Source organism: Geotrypetes seraphini, chromosome 2 (genome assembly GCF_902459505.1).
Source record: "Geotrypetes seraphini chromosome 2, aGeoSer1.1, whole genome shotgun sequence".
Lineage (NCBI taxonomy): Eukaryota > Metazoa > Chordata > Amphibia > Gymnophiona > Dermophiidae > Geotrypetes > Geotrypetes seraphini.
Genome location: NC_047085.1, coordinates 301,952,025 through 301,973,844, shown reverse-complemented (window position 1 = coordinate 301,973,844; position 21,820 = coordinate 301,952,025). Strand labels below are relative to the sequence as shown.

Here is a 21,820-nt window from a genome sequence, read left to right as displayed (position 1 = left end):
TTCATAAAATCAGCAACGCTATCTGCTTTTACCATAACTTCTGGCCACTTCATTTTTAAGCTTAGATCTTTCCTTCCAAACAGAGACCTTGCTAGATGTCAAATACAGAAAGAACAAGGTAACTTCACAAGGACTTAGCTGTGCAGGAAATGTGAATCTCCTCATACACCCACCATATAGTGCAAAAATGTGCAAAGGTCTGGTTTTTTCTTTAGATCACTACATAGCCTAATGCCACACAAGCAGCGCTGTTACAAACATATTCTGAAGGTCAATGCTAAAGTTAACAAAGTTTCTTTCCTTGGACCGCAAGGAGATACTGACAAACCACTGGAAGAGATCACAAAAACAACTACCCAGGCACAACACCCAAAGACCCACTCAGTGTGTGAACCAGTTGAGTGGAGTGGACTAACTGGGGGGGGTGGAAATGGGCCCAGAGTTTGCTCAGCAGAATTTCCCAGACCACCTCTTCCTCTCAACACATTGACATGCTGCCACCACCACCACCATTAGGAACACCTCATCGGGTAGGCCAGCAATGCTATAAACTTTATAAAACACATTATTATATTTTCTTATAAAGCACATATTTTAACTGAACTCTCTGACATCCTCAGCCTTGCCATTCACAAAAATAGAAGGAAGAAAAGTTCCCGTTTCCTGCTGTCTCATGTCCCCGGCCTATACAATATTTTTCTTCTTCAGGCCCTTCAAAAGTCTGACCAAATCCTTGTTTCACTTGCATTATAAAGTACTGAGGATGCCATCTCTCCCCAATCCCAGTAGCGCAAACTAGTGCTGCCCGATTCAAGAAAAAAAAAATAAATTTCGATTTCGATTCAGCCTATTGAATGGTTTTTTGATTCAGCTTTCCTGCCACTTTGGTGTTTTTTTGTTTGTTTTATTTATCAAACATCCTGGGTGGGTTTATTTTATAGCTTTTTCACCCCCCTTTGGCTTCCTCCTAACCACACTGGCGCTGTGGTGTAAGTAAAATAAAGAAACAAAAAGGACTTTTCCTCTCTCTGTTAAATCCTAGCTCACGTTTGCGGTCTAACACCAGCTCTGGCAGGATACACATTTCAAATCTGACATATTGTAATCACAAAACAGAAAATAAAATTAGTTTTTCTACCTTTTGTTGTCTGGTTATTTTTCAAATCTTGTTGGTCCAAGGCTCTGGTTGTCTTCTGATAACTTGCTTGCCAGGGTCTCCTTCTTCCTTCTTTCTGCATGCTAACCATCCATCTGCCATTTCTGTCCTACCCGTTTCCCTTCCCTCCCCAGGAGGTCTGGCATCTTTCCTTTTTTCGTCTCCCTCCACAGATCCATCTTTTCTTAACTACCCTTTCATCCAGCATCTCTCCCTCCTTTCCCACCACCCCAGGGTCCACCATCTTTCCCTTTCTTTTCCCAACTACCCTCCTATCCAGTATCTCTATCCCCCCTCCATACCATCCCTTGTGTCCAACTTCTCTCCCTTTCTGTTCCTTCCCTCTCTAAAAACCATGGTCCATCATCTCTCTCCCTCTTCTCTATTTTCAGACCCATTATTTCTTCCCACCCAAAGTCCAGCATATGCGCGTCTCTTTGAACCCCCCCCCCATTCCCTCCGTGTATTTCTACACCAGGGCCCCCCTCCCTGAAGGCCTGTCCCCCCTTAAAGGTCTGCACCCCCCCTGAAGGCCTGCACCCCTGAAGGCCTGCCCCCCTTGAAGGCCTGCCCCCCCTTGAAGGCCTGCCTGCCTCATCCCCTTGAAGACCTATCCCCTCCTTTGAAGGCCTGTCCCCCCCTTGAAGGCCTGCACCCCCTGAAGGCTTGTCCCCCCTTGAAGGCCTGCCTGATCCCCCCCTTGAAGGCTTGTCCCTCCCTTGAAAGCCTGCCTGTGTGTCTCCCCCCTTGAAGGCCTGTCCCTCCCTTGAAAGCCTGCCTGCCTGTTCCCCCCCTTGAAGGCCTCTGCCCCTTTTAAGGCCTGCCTGCCTGCCTGTCCCCCCTTTGAAGGCCTGTCCCCCCCCTTGAAGGCCTGCCTGTCCCCCCCCCCCTTGAAGGCCTGCCTGCCTGTCACCCCCCCGTTCCCCTTGAAGGCCTGCCTGCCTGCCTGCCCGCTCCACCCTGAAGGCCTGATGCCCGACCCACCCCGAAGGACCGCTCGCCACCCTGGCCTCCCCGCACCACCTACGAAGCAGCCCGCAGCAGGATCGCGATGCCAGCGATCCCTGCGCTGCTTCGGAGCTGCTTCCTCCGCCGCGGTCTCGCCCCTCCTCTGATGTCAGAGGAGGGGCGGGACTGCAGCGGAGGAAGCAGCGCAGGGATCGCTGGCATCACGATCCCGCTGCGGGCTGCTTCGTAGGTGGTGCGGGGAGGCCAGGAGGTCGAGTGATCCTTTGGGGGGGGGGGACTGAACGCCAAGCCGGGAGCACCCTCTCAGGGCTTGCACCCAGGGCAGACCACCCCTCCACCCCCCCTTGGTACACTACTGCATTTCAAAGCATTTCCATACACATTCCTCATCCCCATATACACCCTAGAATGTAAACGCACGGAGGCAAGTTCGCAAACTTAATTTTCAGACCTCCTAAGGTTTAGTCTGAAGTTATCCCAAACATACTGCATGTAAACTAGGGAGTACCCCAAAACACACGTACCACAGCCTGGGAATTATACAAAATATGTTTTTCAGACAATTGGTATATTTACACAGATAAATTGTCTCTAAACATTTCCTCTTAAAATTAACTTACCAAATCCTAAGTAATTTATTACACATTTATTCAAATAAAAGCTCAAAGCATAAAACAATTGAAACAAATATTAAATGCATTTCAATAAATCAATATTAGGAATGTATACTCATTTAAAAATAACCAATAAAACGTGATGAATGAACCCATTTTCAGTTCATTCCCCTCTAAATGAATAAAATAATTACATGTACTAAATGACCCCAAAGTCATTTATTTCCATTTTTGGGCACTATTATAGTCTATGGGTTCAGGAAAAGATCACTTCTTGTTGCTTAGAATTTGGATGTTTTGCAGAAGATGCACAAAAATCCAGTACCAAACATTTCCATTTTCAAAACTGCAAAATATCTATCTTGTTTTTTTGAAAATGACCATGTTTCAGATGTGCGTCTATCTTTTTGAACCATTAAAAAAAACAAAAAAAACACGTCCAAAGGAAAAACGCAGAGAACAAGCCATTCGGATGTTGGAGAGGCCAACATTTTAGTAGAATAGCCACAAAGACATTCCAGCAGAGCAATGGGATACCCTATGATCACTGCAGTGAACTTCGGTTCATAGACAACTCGGCAAAAGACAAAGGCGCGCGCCGACAACTGAGCGCAAGACAGAGGCGCGCGCCACAGAAAATTACAGTTTTTAGGGGCTCCGATGGGGGGGTTTTGTTGGGGAGCCCCCCCAGTTTACTGAATAGAGATCGCGCCGGCGTTGTGAGGGGTTTGGGGGGTTGTAACCCTCCACATTTTACTATAAACAACTTTTTCCCTAAAAACAGGGAAAAAGTGAAGTTTTCAGTAAAATGTGGGGGGTTACAACCCCCACACCCCCCACAACGCCCCCACAACACGGCGCAATCTCTATTAAGTAAAGTGGGGGGGTTCCCCCCCATACCCCCCCCCCATTGGAGCCATAAAAAGAGTAATTTTCTGCAGCGCACACCTCCGCACTGCGCTCAATTGTCTGCGCACGCCTTTGTCCCGGCACGCTTTTGACCTGACACCGTGAACTTCAAGTTACCATAAAAAAGCCCAAGTACACATCTCACCATAACCTCCATATATTGTATGGTGAGCCCTCCAAAACCTACTGATTACCTATTGGACCTAACCGTACACCACAGCAATAGCCTTTATGCCTGCAGGTGGTACCTATATGATGATATTGTAACAGCTCCAACCCTTTTGATTCTGCATTTTCTGGCTATATGACCAGGCTTCATAAAACAATAGCAACACTATCTCACCTCGATCATTTCTCATTGGGGATCTTTCACATAGCAACCAGCTCGAGAATTTCCTCTACCAAACTGGGACCAAGTTCTATCCCTCTCCACTTCTCCTCAGAAAAGCGCTGAAAAAGACCACTACTCAAGAAGGCCTGGGATAGGCAGTGGGATCTCTCAGGGAAAGAAAGAAATAATGGTTACTGTGGATGGGCAGACTAGATGGGCCATTTGGCCTTTATCTGCTGTCATGTTTCTATGTTTTTAAAGAGACTGTGTCTGAATTGATCTTCCTGCATTCATATCAATTCTTCTTCTCTTCTCTGGCAGTTCCTGTTCTCATCTGCCCAGCCTCTCTAGACAAGCTCTCCATTCTTCTTGCAGTGTTCTAGTCCAAAGAATAGATTAAGCTCTGGAATGCATTGCCAGAGGTTGTGGTAAGAGCAGATAGCATTGCTTGTTTTAAGAAAGGTTTGGAGAATTTCCTGGAGGAAAAGCCCATAGTCGGTTATTGAGAAAGATATAGGGGAAGCTACTGTTTGCCCTGGATCGGTAGTATGAAATGATGCTACAATTTGGGTTTTGACCAGGTACTAGGGACCTTGATTGGCCACCGTGAGAATGGGCTACTGATCTTGATGGATCATTGGTCTGACCCAGTAAGGCTATTCTTATGCTAGTCCTCCAATCTTCCTTCTAGGGGTCTCAGGCTCTCATGAAAGATGAATCACCACTCAGGGATCACTCTACCAATGCCCACTGAGCTCCACACACATCACAGGAGAAAAAAATAAATAAAAATGCTATCCTGTCTGTGACACCAAATGAAAATCCCTGCAGCTCCCCCTGGGCTTCAACACTACTCTGTCCCACTTCAACAGCAGAATAGCTGTTGGTCACAGCACTGAGTGGTAAGTAAATTTCCCTGGGTACAGAGTACACTTCCACCCAAATACAGAAAAGATGTTTAAGAGACCATCATAAAATACCTGGGGGGGTGTGATCTTCAATGGACACTTGCTAGGAAGAGACTCACACAATTTTGCAATAAAGCAATGATAAATATTTATTGCACAGAAAATTTAGCTCTGAATAATTAAAAAGCTTTGCAGCTTAATAAAGTGCATTGAACATTTAAAAATGCTGGTATTAATAAAAAGTGCTTTTCTTCAACTAAAACTAGATTAAAATTCCGTTAAAAACATTTCTAAAATCTACAAACAAATGAACTCATTAGATAAGTTTTTTCTTTTTTCCAATTAATAATGTGTTATTAAGACAAGAATAAATTGCTATGTGAATACATTGATTTACCCTATTTTTCCTTTTATGTAACCAGGTGTGGACCAGAGGGAACACTGCACCTTCTACTCTGGTAAGTGTAATTTCTTTTAGCAGAACTGAGTACTCAGTCTTTCCTTAAAAATTATCCTTCAAAATTTAAATTTAAAACATGTAAAGTGCACACTGAAAAAGAAAAGAATAATAATAAATTAATTAAACAGGGACATAAAGGGGAATGCTGCATCTGCATGGGGGTGGTATATGGACACAGAGGGGTAATGCTGGACATGGGAGGGTATATGGACCCAGAATATGGCTAGACATGGGGGAGCATAAGAACGCAGATGGAAGATGCTGGACAGGTGGGGCATAGGGATATAGAGGAGTGATACTGTATACAGGAGGAGGGGATGATAGAATGCTGAGATAATGAAGGCATGGAGATGGGCACAGGGGAAATAGTAGAAAGTGAAGTATAGGAGACAGAGAAAGGTGATTCTTACTGAACATGGGGGAAAATCAACTTTTGGATGCACACGCATAGCAGCATCCAACCTTCATTAAAAACAGTCTCCATCTAACAAAACAAACTTTTTTTTATAGAACTCATTCACACTATTCCATGGAATTTTCACATTTCACTCATACACTCCACATATGCACACACACACACACACACACAAAAAAAAACAAAACAAAACCCAGCTTTACTTGCCTTTTCACAAACTAGCTATTCCCAACAAACCGACCCTGAGTCAAATTAAAACTCAGGAGTCTGGAAAAATTCAGCATCAGCCATACATGGCTAAGATTGTAGCCTGTCTGCTTCCTTCTCATGCTACAGAGCCCGAGAGCAGCTAAATCTACTCCTGACCGCCCCCCCTCCCTTGTTACTGGGGGTCTTTAACAAATCAGGAGTGATTTGCACACCCCTGACATCTGGGCACTGGCCTGGTCCAGGTACACTTTCCTAGGGTTACCATATTTGGAGCCTCACAAACCCGGATGCATGGCCTGGCCTGTTCCGTCCCCATCCCTGCCTTGTCCCGCCTCCATCCCTGCCTAGTTCCTCCTCTAGTCCTGCCCTGTTCTGCCCCAGCCCTGCCCTCTCAAAGTCTCATCTTCTTCCCTAATGAGCTCTGGCCACGTCTAGAGGGCCTCGAGCATGCGCAGATGTATGTGATGTCATCTGTGCATGCTCAGAGGCCCTCCATATGCGGCCAGAGCTCGTCAGGGCTTTCCAAAACCTGGACAAACTGCCAGGTTTTAAAAAATCCATCTGGAAACCAGGACAGTCTTCTAAAAAGAGGACATGTCTGGGAACCCTACACTTTCCTCCTCCTTTCTCTCAGTCTCACAAATGGATGGTTAACATGCACATGCTCCCCATGTGGCCTGCGGCATGTCCAGGCCTGTCTTCCTGGCCCCTCCACTATCTGGGGTTCTGCAGTGCCATTGCTTCCATCGGCAGCCCTTGGATATACCCTCTCTCTAACCCAGACACCCCACCCCCCCGATCTGGCATGCTCCCGTGCCAGACCACCACCAGACTTCATGCTCAGACTGCCACCGTCTACCTCCCTGGTACCTGACCTCATACTGGCCAGGCCCCACACACTTCTTCATTGCCACCAGTGTCCCTCCGGAGCTCCCCTCAAGTCTTTTATGCTCTTTCCAGCCCAGTGCTTATCCTCAGCATGCTCCTGCATGCCCTTATTATCGATGCACGTCACTAGCGCTTTTAAGGCTGCATTCTTCTTCTGCACATTCGTGGCCATGTGTGAATGTTTAAGTTTAATTTATTTAATATACTGCAAAAATAAAACCAAAGTTAAAATCTAAGCAGTTTATAATGAATATAAATGGAGAGGTAAAACAATACAAAAACAAACTCCATTACATTTAAAGGAAAAAAACAATAAAGTTAGATTACAATAAAATTTGCGAGGGAAAGTAAGGGAAAGGGGGGGGGGGACAAAAAGAGGGAGCCATAACATAACCTACTTAAAAAAGAAAAAGCAAAAAGAATTTAGTGAAAAAAGCCCCACAAAAAACTATGAGCAAAATGCAGCTTTGGCCTTCCTCTTTTCTTCCTCCTCCTGGCAGCTGATAAATCAGCTGATTGCCATGCTGCTGGAGAAACTCAGCCTACCTACCTATAGATCGGCCCTGCCTCTGGATCGCAGAAGGGCTTAATATGTATCTTTGGGACCCAGGAAGGCCCCCCCCCTCTCATCGATTGGGCCTGCATTGGCAAGCCCACTAGAGCCAGCCACCACAGGATCCAGCACCAAGCCCCACCAAAACTCACGCTTAGACCCCGGGGGACCCTGTCACCCCTGGGTAAGCCTTTTTTTTTAACCTGTTTTCATTTGCTCCTTTGGAAAAAAAATGCTGCAGTTACATAGTGAGTGCACTACTTATGTTTTTATTAAGGCAGTTCTTATCCATTTCTAAAGTATTACTTCAGCTTCTTAGAAGGATTTATCTTATTTGTTTTGTAGAATCTATCACTTAGGTGATATCATATTCACCATCAAGTGAGTATATATTGATTATTCTACCTCCATTTATTGATATATCTGCTGTTATGTAGTTGTATGATTCTCAAGACTACATGAGTAATAATGAACTATGGACTTTTCCTCCTGGGAACCTGTCTAAACACCTTTTTAAACCCAGCTATGTTTACTTCCTTGATGAAATCATCAGGCAACAATTTCCAGAGCTTGCTTTCTTATTTATTTATTACCTATTTTAATAAATTATTGCTCAGAGCAATATAAAACATAATTAAAATAGAAAATTTCACCATATAAGAGCAAATTAAAAAGAAATCTAAACCAATTGCAGTACAATAAAAATGTCATCATAATCTACAAATTAAACTAAGGTTAGCAGCACCCATTAGTTCAGGAATACTTACGGAAAGAGCTATGTCTTCTTACTCACATTTTAGATAGAAACTGGAATTGGTTTGTCTAGGTCAAGACGTGAACACTTCTGATAGTTTAGATCCTTTTCTACAATGCATACAGAAATGCACATGCATTTGCATGTACCTGGAGCAGCCATTTTACAAAGAAGCACATTGAAAACTTGCATGGTATAGCTTGGCAACTTAGATGTGTAAGTTATACTTGCAAGTAACATGTCACAATTTACACAGGTAAAATACACACATATGTATGCCATGTTGAAAACTATATGCATACAGAGGTCCATTTTTGAAAAGAATGTCTAAGTCTGGTTTGGAAGTTTCCTGCTAAAAGTCCAAAGTCGGAAGCATAAAAACATCCATTTTGAAAGCGAAACTGCTAGACATCCAAACATTATATATATATTTTTTATTGTCTATTTGGATGTCTAGGCCGATAGGATGTCCAACCCTTAGGATACCTAACTTTATACTCTATCTTCAACCAAAGAAATGTCCAAGTTAAAAATGTCCAAATCCAGACCATTTGGACATGGAAGGGACCAGCATTGTAATGGACTGGCCACTCAGCCATGCCAACAGATCAGTGGGACACTTTAAAGGAAATTGCTGCAAACATAACATAAAGGGTACCAGATATATATCTCACCATATACACCTTATAATTTAAGGTATATAATAAAGTAAGCCCTCCCAAACTCACCCCAACCCTTCTATACCCGCCTGTGTACCACCCCAATAGCTCTTATGGCTGCAGGTGGCACCTATATGCAGTATAGTAGGGTTTTGATGGACTCATAATTAACACCATAGATGTTGTGGTTAGAGTGCCTTATGGGTCTGACTCCTACTCTCTATGGTTCACTAACCCACCCATCTGGCTACTTAAGACACCTATTTGATGCTCTACTAGAATTTCCCTTACCCGATTCTGTTCCAGAAATAGGTATGTACTGTTTTATTTAGATTTTTGGAGGGTTGGGAGGAGGTCAGTGACCACTGGGGGAGTGTGTGTATGGGGTCATTATTTAATCCCTCCAGTGGTCATCTGTTCAGTTAGTTACATTTGTGGCACTTAGATGCTTCTAAAACAGGTTTACTGTAGCTCTGAACATCTAAGTTCCATCTAGGACATCTTGGAAAAGGTTTGATTATCGTCGCAAAATATCCAAGTTAAACACGCTCATAACATGCCTCCTAACACACCCCCTGGAACTCTGGACACACAGCAGGGAAAGCATCTTACTAGATGTCCAGTAAACGGTTTTGATTGTCGGCACTTGGATGTCCCGGCAATTAGGACATCCAAGTGCTGACTTAGGCGGGTTTTTTTGAACACTTTAGTTTCTTGATTATAAACCCCACAGTGTACATGCCATAAATTAACAAAAGCTGAAATCCTTATTTTATTTTTTTTTTTTTGGGGAGGGAAGGAGGAAGGGGAATAGAATTATCCAGGGAATAAAAAGCTGTGCCAAATGAACACTGATTTTGATATAATGGTACATAAAGAGTATTCCCTTTCTAAAATGGAGAATTTATGCTAAATTTTGGCTTTACCCAAGCTCTTGCCAAACCAGTGGCATAGTAAGGGTGAGCGGTATCCGGGGCGGTGGTGCTCCTCCCTGCCCCCATGCCGCACCCCCTCCCCTTTCCACATACCTTTTTAATTTCTCTGGCATGAGCAGCATGACCATGTTGATGTTGGCTCGCCCTTTGACATTACTTCATAGGTGCGGGTCCCATAAGTGATGTCAGAGAGAGCGCTGATGCCAATGCAGGCAGGAACCGCATGCTGGAAAAGTATAAAAGGTACGGGGGGAAGGCAAGAGGCATGCATGCACGGAGTAGGGGATGGAAAGGAGGAGGGGTGCTGTACCCATAGGAAGACAACACCTAGGGTGGACTGCTTCCCCGTACCCCCCTTAATAAGTCACTGCTCCAAACCACATTCCCTTGCAATCTACATGCAGTGCAGTTTAAACACATAAATACCTGCTTTCTAAAACAGGTTTTACATGTGTATGTGATATACACTTTAGGGTGTGTCAAATTTGGAGATGTCTTAATTAATATCAGTCTTTAATCGAAGTCTGTTGGAACAACTGCTACAGATGATATGTGGAGCCCAAGACTTATCCTGGTCACTCAGTAGACAGCCAAAGTACAATTTGTATACCTTCTTTAGATCTACAGTAATTGGGCGACGTTGTGCTTTCATCGTGAATTAACCACAAACATAACAGGAGTATAATCATGCCTACAGTGAGATGGTCAGCTTGGTATGGTTACAGAGAGTCTGTTCTGCAAGCTATGTTGTGCAGTGAAGAGGAACAGGAGATAAGAGATACAGTGAAGAAAATATTGAAGATATGCTGTGAAAGAGAAGAAGACAGCTTGAAAACAGCAGGTTGAGACCCAGGAAAACACCATCCATCAACACTAAGGCAACTACACTCACCCAATTACTTGACTGGAGCTCCAGAGTCTCTTGAGATTCCTCCTACTTGTACCATGACAACCAGGGCCGCCATCAGGGCAGTACTACCAGTCCTGCATTCAGGGGCCCGGAGCTGACAGGGGGCCTGTGCTCCCCCAGGGTCCTAGGCAGTGTTCTAAGGCAGGGGCGCCAGTAGCTCGCAAAGGCAAAGTGAGTCGATCACCCAGGGCTCACTTTGTCTTGGTGATCTAATCTATCGGGCCGATCAGTTTTCCTCTCCCCGACGTCAATTCTGCAGTCGGAGAGGAAGTTCGGGCCAGCCAATCGCTGTCTGGCTGGGCGGAACTTCCGACTGATCGGCCCGAAGCAGGGAGAGCATGCGTCGGCGTCGGCTTTGGGGCCTGCTATTCATTGGTGGGTCCTGTTCCCCGATGGCAGCGGCAGTGGCAGTGGCTTGGGGAACAGCAGGGAGAAAGAAAGAAAGGGGGCAGGCAGGGAAACAGAAGGAAAGAAGAGAAACAGAAGGAAAGAAGAGAAACAGAAAAAAAGAAAGGGGGCATGAAGAGAGGAAGAAAAAGTTGGGAAAGGGAATGAGGTGTGGAGGAGAGGAAGCGTACAGGCTGATAGAAGGGAAGAAAGATTGGATGCACAGTCAGAAGAAGAAAGTGCAACCAGAGACTCATGAAATCATCAGACAAGGTAGGAAAAATGATTTTATTTTAAATTTAGCAAAGTGGAGGCAGTATTACCACAGTTTTCAAAGGAATTTGCCCAAATAACTTAATAGTTAACTGGGTAAATTCCCAGAGATGAAAATTTCCCTTCACTTACTATGCACAGTTCTGAATTTATATCTGCTGTCTATATTTTACAATATGGTCCCCTTTTACTAACCCGCAATAATGGTTTTTAGCGCAGGGAGCCTATGAGCGTCAAGAGCAGCACTGGGCATTCAGCGCAGCTCCCTGCACTAAAAACTGCTATTGTGGTTTAATAAAAAGGATGGAGGATATATTTGTCTATTTTTGTATGGTTGTTACTGAGGTGACAGTGCATAGAGTCATCTGCTTTGACCTCTTTGAAAAAAACCCAGAATAGGAATGATAATTAACATTTTCTCAGCGTATAGTGTGCTTTGTGTTTTTTAATTTTATTGTTGGTAGATCATTTTGACTTGGTCATTTTAAAGTAGCTCACAAGCTCAAAAAGTTTGGGCACCTCTGAGCTAGAGCGTTGAAACTGTGTATTTCTATTTTATCCCCCCTTTTACAAAACTGTGGAGCGTTTTTTAGCGCCAGCCGTGGTGGTAGCAGCTCTGATGCTCAGAATTCTGTGAGTGTCAGGGCTGTTACCACTGTGGCTAAAATCCACACTACAGTTTTGTAAAAGAGTGAGGGGTTAGTTTGTGATGACTTATTCCATACTAGGCGAAGGTGTTTTCTGTGGTCTGTGTGTTCGAAAGACATGGTTTTCTGTTAGGATTGACGGTGTAGGATTGATTGGTCTGGCTTGTTTAGTTTTACAATGGGTGTATTGATGTACTGCTCACTGCAATATGTAAGATGGTGCCTTTTCCTAGGTACTCATTTGTGACATGTGGTTTGTTACTAAAAATCATGTTTTTCTTACAGATGGGGGGGTTGCCAAAAAATGATGGGCATCGGGTATTACATATGCTACATACGCCACTGTATGTAAAGATACCAGAAAGCTGGCGTAGCAAAAACTTTAAGTAAATTGTTATTCTTCTAAGTTTTGAGTATTTAACCCTCCCACAATCTCACGGGCACTCGTTTCAAGTTTATTGAGATTTTGATTTAAACGCAATATCAAATATTTTCAATGCGTATAACAAAAATAAATTTGGGGAAATAAATAAAACCATTTGAACAATAAACATACAAACATATCCATAGATGATTAAAATTACATAAGGAGTACAAGGATAAACTACATTTGTTTAAAAATGCGTTCTCCGCGCCTGCTCATAAATTTGTTGACTGGAAGGATCCAGCAATGTGGCCAGATGCCATTCAGGACAAAGACAGAGAAAGAATTGTGCAATTTGGATTAATGATGGAAGATGATTTAAAGCAAATGGCACAGTCTATGAGTAAAGATCTTGACGGACGTTCTTTTTATGAATATCTCCTCTATGCCAAATCACCCAATGGACGTGAGAAGATTTTACGGGACTGGCTTAGGTGGAGCATTAGCAGAAAAATATGTGTGTATTCGGCCCATGGAAGAAGGGGGAGGGGGTGTCGGGGGGAGGGGAAGGGGTGCGTGGGGGGCCCAATAGGATTGCTCAGTAAGGGGCCCAGAAATTTCTGATGGCGGCCCTGATGACAACAGCAGAGATCGAGGCCCATAGTGGTTTCAGAGTAGCCATCACATACCCAATCCATAGGAAGGTGTGTAAAAAATATCAACTGAGGCTGCCAGTCATATGTACCAGGGTCAGATAGGCAGAAGAGAGCTCATGAGCCTAAGATGAACCCCTTTAAGTTTTTTGTCTGTAGCAGCAGTAGGCAGGTCAGTGTGAGAGAATGAAATACTGCAGGGGAAGTGTCTGCCCCAGCCCTGAGGGACACGGACTGAAGTCAGAGCTGTGCTTTTCTTTTGCTTTGACATTATTTTGTAAGTGAAATTATTAATAACCTACTTTGTTAAGCAAGACTAGTTAAATGGAGCCCATGAATTACTGTAAAAAGAGAGAAGAGAAGATTGAAAGTCTCTTAGTGGAGAGGGGCTCTCTCCTCTCTAGTCACAGGGACCCTTGAAAGGGAAAGGGCTCTGACCTATCCATGGGTTTGAGGTGGGTATGGTGTAGAGAAACCAAGACATCTTTCCCAGACCCATCATGGTCGAACTTAAAGACTTTGATGGGAGTACAGCATTGGAAGATATCTTCCTGGGATAAAGATGTGTTTTGTCACTTCATTTGATATTGGGATTCTAACTTTGTTTGGAACTTATGTTGTTGGAAGAAAGGATCACTCCAATGGAGAACATTTAAGGAGAAGATTTGGCATAAGCCAAACTCCTTGTTGGATGCACACATACCCAAGACAATTATATATATATATATATTTTTTTTTTTTTTGTACTGTGCTCTGATTTATCTTCTATACTTTCTTTTGCTTCAACACCGGAAGGAGGAGAGAGTAGGCAGGAAGAGGTTAATTTCCATACTGAGTTGCTTTCAATATTATCTACATTGGAAGCAGTAAATTTGTTTTTGCTACAGGTCTTTGTATTGGGTTTGAAGCAGCTGAACTTAATTTTACCCATTTTCTAAAACGTTCCAGCTTTGTAATTTGTGGATGATTTTTTTCATTTGAAATTGTTCCTGTGCAGAAATCAATAAAAAGCAAGCCGTCAAAATTAGTTGAATTTTTAAACCAAGCTCTCCTGCCGGTACATTAATCCATTTATTAGTTTCATTTTCAAATGTTCCAGAAAGCCTGAGTGCTTATTAATACCAGGTGTAACATAATAACACAGTAGATGACAGCAGATAAAACCTTGTAGCCCACCCATTCTGCCTGGTTTGTTATTGTATTCACTAAGGATATATTCTAGCTGTCAGTCTTAGAAGCATGACAAGCATGACGGCTTGTTACTCTCCACATAAGTTTAATGTCTTCATTCTTCTGGGTAGATAAGCTTCCACTTTCTTATACTTAAAGTAATCCCTTTGTCTTTTATCCAACCTCTTATCCCTGTTCCTACCACTGCTTTCTGCATCTTCTCAAGGATGCTTAAATGATGTTATTGTACTAGTCTACTTGAAATGAAAAAGTGGAAATACAAGAAACAAATAAGGGCTGTGCAAAGAGGAGGTAATTCTCTTTGGGTCACCTGAAGCTAGATGCTGGGATGATGCTTGCTAAGTATGAATTCTACATCAGCAATCACACGCTAATTAGCAATAACACTAGCTGAAAGGCTAGTGTTAATAAGAACATAAGGGGTCCATCGTGCCCAGCAGTCCACTCCCGCGGTGGCCCCCCAGGTCCATGACCTGTAAGTGATCCTATACCTAAGTGATCCTATACCTAATTCCCTAATCAAAATGCTCATACTTTAACTATAGGTAGTTAGGCGTATAATTGCAAATTTTATTTATTTCATTTATTTATTCAATATTTTAGCCTGTCCTCCCAAAGGAGCTCAGAATGGGTTACAAATCAGGCATTTAGGCATTTTCTCTATCTGTCCCAGTGGGCTCACAGTCTATCTAATGTATCTAGGGCAGTGGAGGATTAGCACATAGCCATTAATATAAAACATGGAAAATGGGCCATTTTACTACGGTTGTAAAAATGGCCTTAGGGCAGGGCAACTCCGATCCTCGAGGGCCGGAATCCAGTCGGGTTTTCAGGATTTCCGCAATGAATATGCATGACATCTATTTGCAAGCACTGCTTTCAATGCATATTCATTGGGGAAATCCTGAAAACCCGACTGGATTACGGCCCTCGAGGACTGGAATTGCCCACTCCTGCTTTAGGGTGTGGGTAAAACCTGTGTAAGGGTACGCTGAGGCCACAACTTAGTAAAAAAGCCCCTTAGGGCTCTAATTTTCAGCTATTGGTGATCAGATTTTTGTTGAAACCTAGAAAATCAATACCAGGCCATGAACGGACAGCAGCATTGAAATTTCTGGGTTTCCTGAGCCAGCTAACGCATAGCTGGTTAAGTGCAATATTCAGTACTTAACTGGCTATGGGTTACCGCATAAAGATAGGACTGACTTTTATATATGTGGCTAGGCTCACTGGATAAGTGCTGAAATGAACACTTAACTGGCCAAGTGCCAGTTCCTCTTTGGAATGCCCCCCAAATAACCAATTTTCCAGGGAGGGGAGTTAGAAGGGGGTTAGTAGTAGTAGATATGACAGGAGGGAGTGGGAACCCTCCTGCCATAATTTTTGTAAACGCGGCTGCGGGTCAAATTGGGAGGGTTCAGGGAGGGAGGGAGTTAGGGACACTTGTTGGTTGGGGGGGGTTAATGTTTTTTTTTAAAGGGCAGATATTTTGCGTGTTTTAAACATGCAAAATATCTGCCCGATTAAAATACAAATTTAAAAAGCCAGCAGAAACCCTGACAGTAGTGACAGGAGGCTGTTTCTTCTGTCACTACTGTCAGGGCTTTAGCGATCCGTGAAGTTGACAGGGGGTATGCCAACGATCATCTCCATTTGCATGCAGGCCTTTAGTGAATTCATCGGCATGCATTCAAATGGACACGGATCAGAGGTTAGTGAATCTAGCCCTTATTTAGGTGTTGCTAAATGTCTACTCCACACATCATTCAAATTCAAGTCTATAAAGACAGGCTAAAATCCCCGCTCTGATATCTTCTTCTTTTCTTTCACTTCTAGCTTCTTCACACCTCCACACCTACCCATTCAGACATACAGGACATCCATTCATATATACTGTCTTTTCTCTCAATCAGCAGAAGCATTACACTCACACACACACACACACACACACACATGCTGCTTTGTAACCAAGTTATGCTTCATATTTATGATAAACCTATTTATACATAATATACTTTTTCTGTACCGTCTCTTGTTACTGTCTCATCATACACACGGACCTCTCCACACAGTATGTATCTGTAATCATTTCTTTAAATGTCTAGTCTTTTTTTGGTCCTTGGTTCAGGCCTCAGAGGCAGTAGGAGGTAAAATAGTGAGTACCTGAATAAATTAATGTAAACCTTTCTGAGCCCCACTGGGAGAACTATATAGAAAACAGAATGAATAAATACATATATAAATAAATAAATAAATAGTGGTGGGAAATGGAGAAGACATATGTGGGGCTCCCACTTAACAGAATATTATCAGTAGCTTAAGGTGGGCAGCCAGAAAATATTTGTTTTGTGGTTTCCTCATGCCATTTCTGGGACTTTTCATTTTACTCATTTTCATTTGGCCATTTTATAGTCCTGGGAACAAAGTCATTGAGCGCACATTTTTTTGAAGGAAGGTATACTCTTTCTGAAAGGGTGCATACTATAATCCAGATGTTATATAGGTCTCACAAAGATGGACACCCAAATTTGGGCATGAAACCCAGATGTGCATGCAGACTAATTAACAATCAATTATTGTTGTAACAATCAATTATTGGTGTTAATTGGCACTAATTTGGATTTATCCATGGATCTGCCTACCCACTATTCTATAACACTGCAAGCTTAAAGTGTCTCATGAAAAACCCAAAAGGGGGCATGAGTGGGTCAAGGGTAATCCAAAGATTTTGGTGCAGTGTTATAGAATACTGGGATTATGTGCCCAACATGTGTGCCAGGATTTACACATAGGGTCCTTTTATCAAGCCGCGCTAACGGGGTTAGCGCATTGGACATTTCATCACACACTAACTCCTGCGACCGGCTAAAAAACTAATGCCTGCTCAATGCAGGCGTTAGTGGCTAGCATGGCAGGCGGTTTAACGCACGTAGGGGTATTACGCACGTTAAACCCCTACCGCAACTTGATAAAAGGACCCCAATGTAGAGGTCTTGTCACAATCCGTCCCCTGTGGCTCCGCTCATCCCAGAGCTGCCGGTGACTAAACCCTATCCAGTCATACAGCGAGCTAACCACGGGGATAGGATTGTGACTAGTCCCAGGGGAAAATGTGGATTTCCCTTTAACTTAAAGCAGGCTGAACTGCAGGGAGTAGAGGAAGGGGAGCAGAACAGCTCAGAAGAGCTTCAGAGGAACCTCCCTCCTCCTGTTCACTCTCAGCTGAGACCCATAATGAAAAACCCAAGACAAACTAAGCAAACAGTGCAGGTAACTCCTCCCCCTCAGAGAGCAGGGTGTGTTCGGTTGAACAATATAGAGGCTGCTCTGAGGAGAGGAAAGTTAGTTGGCCCTGAGCCAGCTCAGGGAAGGGTCTCTCCTGATTATGTTCCTGACTGTGAGGATGTGATAATGCAGGAAGCTGACACTGACCCTATTGCCAACCAGCCAGCTCTGCCTGAACCCATGGATTGGGGAGAAAACCTTGGACTGCCTGAAGACATGCTCCTGGAGTGAGGATAAGTGGCAGGTCTGGAGGTTTGTGCAGGCAGGAGCTTTCCTCTGTTTAATAGAGTATTGTTGTGCAGTAGTGCTGTGTGTGGGAAACTGCATAGACTTGTGCTAAGGAAAAAAAAAACGTTTTTTTTTAGTTAATTCAATTGGCCTGAATTGGGGGACTCATGTATGTGAATGTGAGGGAAGTAAATGTTGTGATTTTGGGGAGAATTCACTTAAGATCCAGGTTGGGATAGTGGGGCCATTATTGGCATTCTGAAATATCAGAAAAGTGATAAGTGAATTCCTTTACTCCCCTCCCCCACCAACAGCTTCTCTGTTGGTTACAGCCCAGCTTTAAGACTTGCTGAGCTTGGAGGCCCAGAACTCGTGTGAGGGAGAAAAGGTTCCTTTGCCTTCTTAAAGGTAAAGACAACCCCTCTAGAGTTCTGTTAGTGATTGCAATACTGAACTGTTACTTACCTGAATTGCCTGATTGAAGGTAGCAGTGGTAAACCCATTCCGGTGGGTCCACTCCATACTTTATTTTTGATCTTTGGATAAAGCATTCTACTTGGACTTTGATTTTGCTTTGAATGCTTAAGGGAGACGTTGCTCCCATCATCGCTTCACTGAATAAAGTGACTGTGAACCAGTAAAGCTGATTTGTTTTATTTTTATATTTGATTTCTGACAAGTAAGGATATACCAGCAGGACTTCCTTCCTTCATCGGAAGCACGCCGGAGTTGCGCTCGGGTGAGCAGAGACCGGGTTCCGGAGAATACAGGTACCGGCTCTGTCACATATGGTATCAGGAGTGGGATAGAGCGCCTCCTGCTGGACACTGGTGGAACTTTTTGGAAAAAAAAAAATTTTTATTAATATATTTTGGAAAAAAAAAAAAAAAGAGTTTTTTGGACTTTCAACTAATTTGTTGTTTTAGTTTGTTATGTTAGTTTGTTGTATTGGTTCCTGTCCTGGAGGGCCTGCTTCCTGAGTCTTCCGCCGGAAGCGCCGAAGAAGCTCGTGACCAGAGGGATCCTGTTTAGCTCACGGTGAACCGGTGTCGGAAGAGGACCAAGGGGAGCTGGAAGCTAAGATAAGAGGACAGAAACGCAGCTATACGACTGGGGGCCAAGGAGGCCTACAAACAAAAGGCGAAGACTCACCTTACGCTCTGGTAAGAGGCTTGACCAGGGGGGTGAGGGAGGTTGACTACCCTTATATAGTGGTACCGCACTTGGGTTGGTCTCTCTCTTTGTTTCTTGTAGGTTACCCGGCACGATGGACCAGCAACAGCTGATAGCGTTCCTGACGGCGGAGCGACAGAAGCAAAGCGAGGACTTACAAGCAGTGTTAAAAACCAACCAAGAGTTATGGTATCGGTCCCAGGAGCTATCTCGGCGGCAACACGACGAGATGGTGCTGGCGATGGGGGAGCAAACGCAAGTACTGTCTAGAATTTTGCAGAACCCATCGACATCTGCAGGCAGTGAGCCTGGACATAGTAATTTACCACAACCCTCAGGAGCAGCTAACCCTCTAGCCACGCTGAATCTGTGCAAGATCACACCAGCGGATGCTCCGGATGAGTTCCTATCCGCATTCGAGAGGGTAGCTACTGCTGCTGGTTGGCCTCAGGGTCAGTGGGCTGTAAGGCTACTCCCATGCCTTGCAGGAGAAACCCTGTCTGCTTATCAGACACTAGCCCCTGAGGTAGCTAACAATTACCAAATGGTGAAAACACATATCCTAGAGTACTTAGGCTACACCCAGGAACATTACCGTCAGCGGTTTAGAGCAACCCTTATGCAGGATAAGGAAAGGCCTAAGGCACTTGCTCAAAAGCTGTCTAAGCTGGCTGAGCGGTGGCTTAGTCCATGGATTGGGGATGCCCGGGCTATTGTATTGGAGTTGATCAGGGAGCAGTTTCTGCAATCCGCTCCAAAGAATTTGAGGGGCTGGGTGCAGAAACAGGGCTGCAAAACCCTAGCCCAGACCTTAGAGGTGGCAGAAGCCTATATGGACGCCCAGGGCGCCTATGAGGAGGAAAAGACAACCACCCTACTAGGCCTGGGAAAAGCTAAGGACAGCCGAGGTCAGGACCCGCCTAGGAGAACTACAGGGTATCCTAGGGCGAAGGAGCCTGTCCCTGAGAAAACCCCGAGGTGTTATCGTTGTGGGAAAATAGGGCATACCCAGAGGTACTGTAGGGTGACGAGGGATTTGATAATAACTCAGAGGCCTGGGGCCCAGATTCCCGAAGAATACCAAGTAATAGTCTCAGTGGCCAACAGGGAGGTCTCGGCTCTCGTCGATACTGGGGCTGAGCAGTCTGTCGTATCGGAGCAATTATGGGGGGAATTGGGCCGAGATCAGGAGATGGGGGCGAAGCAAGTACCCATCACCTGCATTCACGGAGAGACACAGGAATACCCTCTCAGAGCCCTGACCATACAACATAGGGGTAAAAAAACCCGCATATCAGTGGCAGTTTTAAAGACAACCCCTTACCCATTAATCCTGGGAAGAGATTGGCTGAATCGGGCACGGATAGGAGTGCCTGAGGAAAAGGGGAGTCCGAGTAAATGTGTGTTGGGTAGTCGGGTAGAAGAGAGCTTAGTCGCCTCACTGAAGGGAAGACGACGGGCTAAGGGGTTAAAACCTAAATATGGGAAGCCTACAATTCGGTGGGCTCCGCTGTCCGATAGAGCCAAAGCACCCACACGGGTTTACTCTAAGGCTGCAGGCTATGACCTATATGCCGCCTGTGAACAAACTATCCCTGCTAAGGGAAGGTCCCTGATAAACACTGATATACAGGTATCTCCCCCGCCAGGTGCCTATCTGCGGATAGCTCCAAGGTCAGGATTGGCGTTAAAGCAGTCAATTGATGTGGCCGCTGGGGTCATTGACCCAGATTTTAGGGGCAATGTCGCGGTACTCCTGGTCAATCAGGGTGATAGCGAGTACAAGGTGCAAATTGGGGATCGTATAGCTCAGCTCATTTGTGAGAGAATTTGGCACCCCAACCTGGTACAGTGGTCCCGTCTCCCGGACACCAGCAGAGGAGAGCAAGGGTTCGGGTCCACAGGGGTAGGAACTATAGAAAGGAGGTCTCGCTCTGAATTAGGATCTGAGCTGAGGGGAAATATAGAAGCCGCTAAAATAGCCGCACTAGATGCCGAGATACTGAAACTGAGAGAAGAATTGACACTAGCACGAAAGGATTGGGAAGCTAACGTAAGAACCCAAACCGAAGCCAAATTCCAAGCTTGGAAGGATCCCCTAGACCGAGATAATCAACGGTCCAGGGAGGAAATGACTGCCCAGTGTCAACGGGAGTCAGGGAAGCTGACCGATCTTATGGCGCAAATTACTGCGCAACTGAAGGTAGTACAGGGACAAATAAGGGAAAATGAAGTCCAACAGCAAGCGATTCAACGTAGCGTTATGGAAATAAAGAACACTTGCGGGGAACTAACAAACCAAACTGGGAAAGCAGAGAGTTGGGTAGCTAAACAACGGGCACAGGAAGAACAACTGGAACAACATGCCCAGCATTTTGAAAAGGTACTGGATACTTTTAGGGGAATGGAACAGGACCTGGAGGAAGTGAGGGTTCAGATTGCCCAAGTAAAAACGGAAGACTTAGGGGATATCACACAGGTGGTAGCTGCCCTTGCCCAGAGAGTAGAGGGGTTGGAAAGTCCTCAAGATCAGGATAAAGGGGCCTTAGCAGGACCTTATGAGACACCCCTGTTGAGATGGCCGGAGGATTTTGAGGACTCTGATCCACCACCCCTAAGTCAAGGGAAAAGGGCAAATAGACCCCGGAAACGATATTGAGCATCGCCCTGGCAAGTTAAGTGTGAATGTTGACACTCTGTCTCGAATGCAAGAGGATAGTGAGTTGCCCCTGGAAAATAGGGACAATCAATCCTTAAGGGTGAGGGTATGTCACAATCCGTCCCCTGTGGCTCCGCTCATCCCAGAGCTGCCGGTGACTAAACCCTATCCAGTCATACAGCGAGCTAACCACGGGGATAGGATTGTGACTAGTCCCAGGGGAAAATGTGGATTTCCCTTTAACTTAAAGCAGGCTGAACTGCAGGGAGTAGAGGAAGGGGAGCAGAAC

The 21,820-nt window shown here is 44.6% G+C and overlaps 1 protein-coding gene across 1 annotated transcript; it reads left to right on the top strand.

Moving 5' to 3' along the window:
- Window positions 1-20,029: 20,029 nt before the first annotated feature.
- On the top strand, window positions 20,030-21,560 carry LOC117353687. Its single transcript, XM_033929897.1, has one exon. The coding sequence runs from the start codon at window positions 20,065-20,067 to the stop codon at window positions 21,529-21,531; it is 1,467 nt and encodes a 488-aa protein (XP_033785788.1). The 5' UTR covers window positions 20,030-20,064; the 3' UTR covers window positions 21,532-21,560.
- Window positions 21,561-21,820: the final 260 nt, after the last annotated feature.

Bases quoted from the DNA above. Each gene is read 5' to 3' on its own strand.
- LOC117353687 (XM_033929897.1), top strand. From the start codon at position 20,065: ATGGGGGCGAAGCAAGTACCCATCACCTGCATTCACGGAGAGACACAG.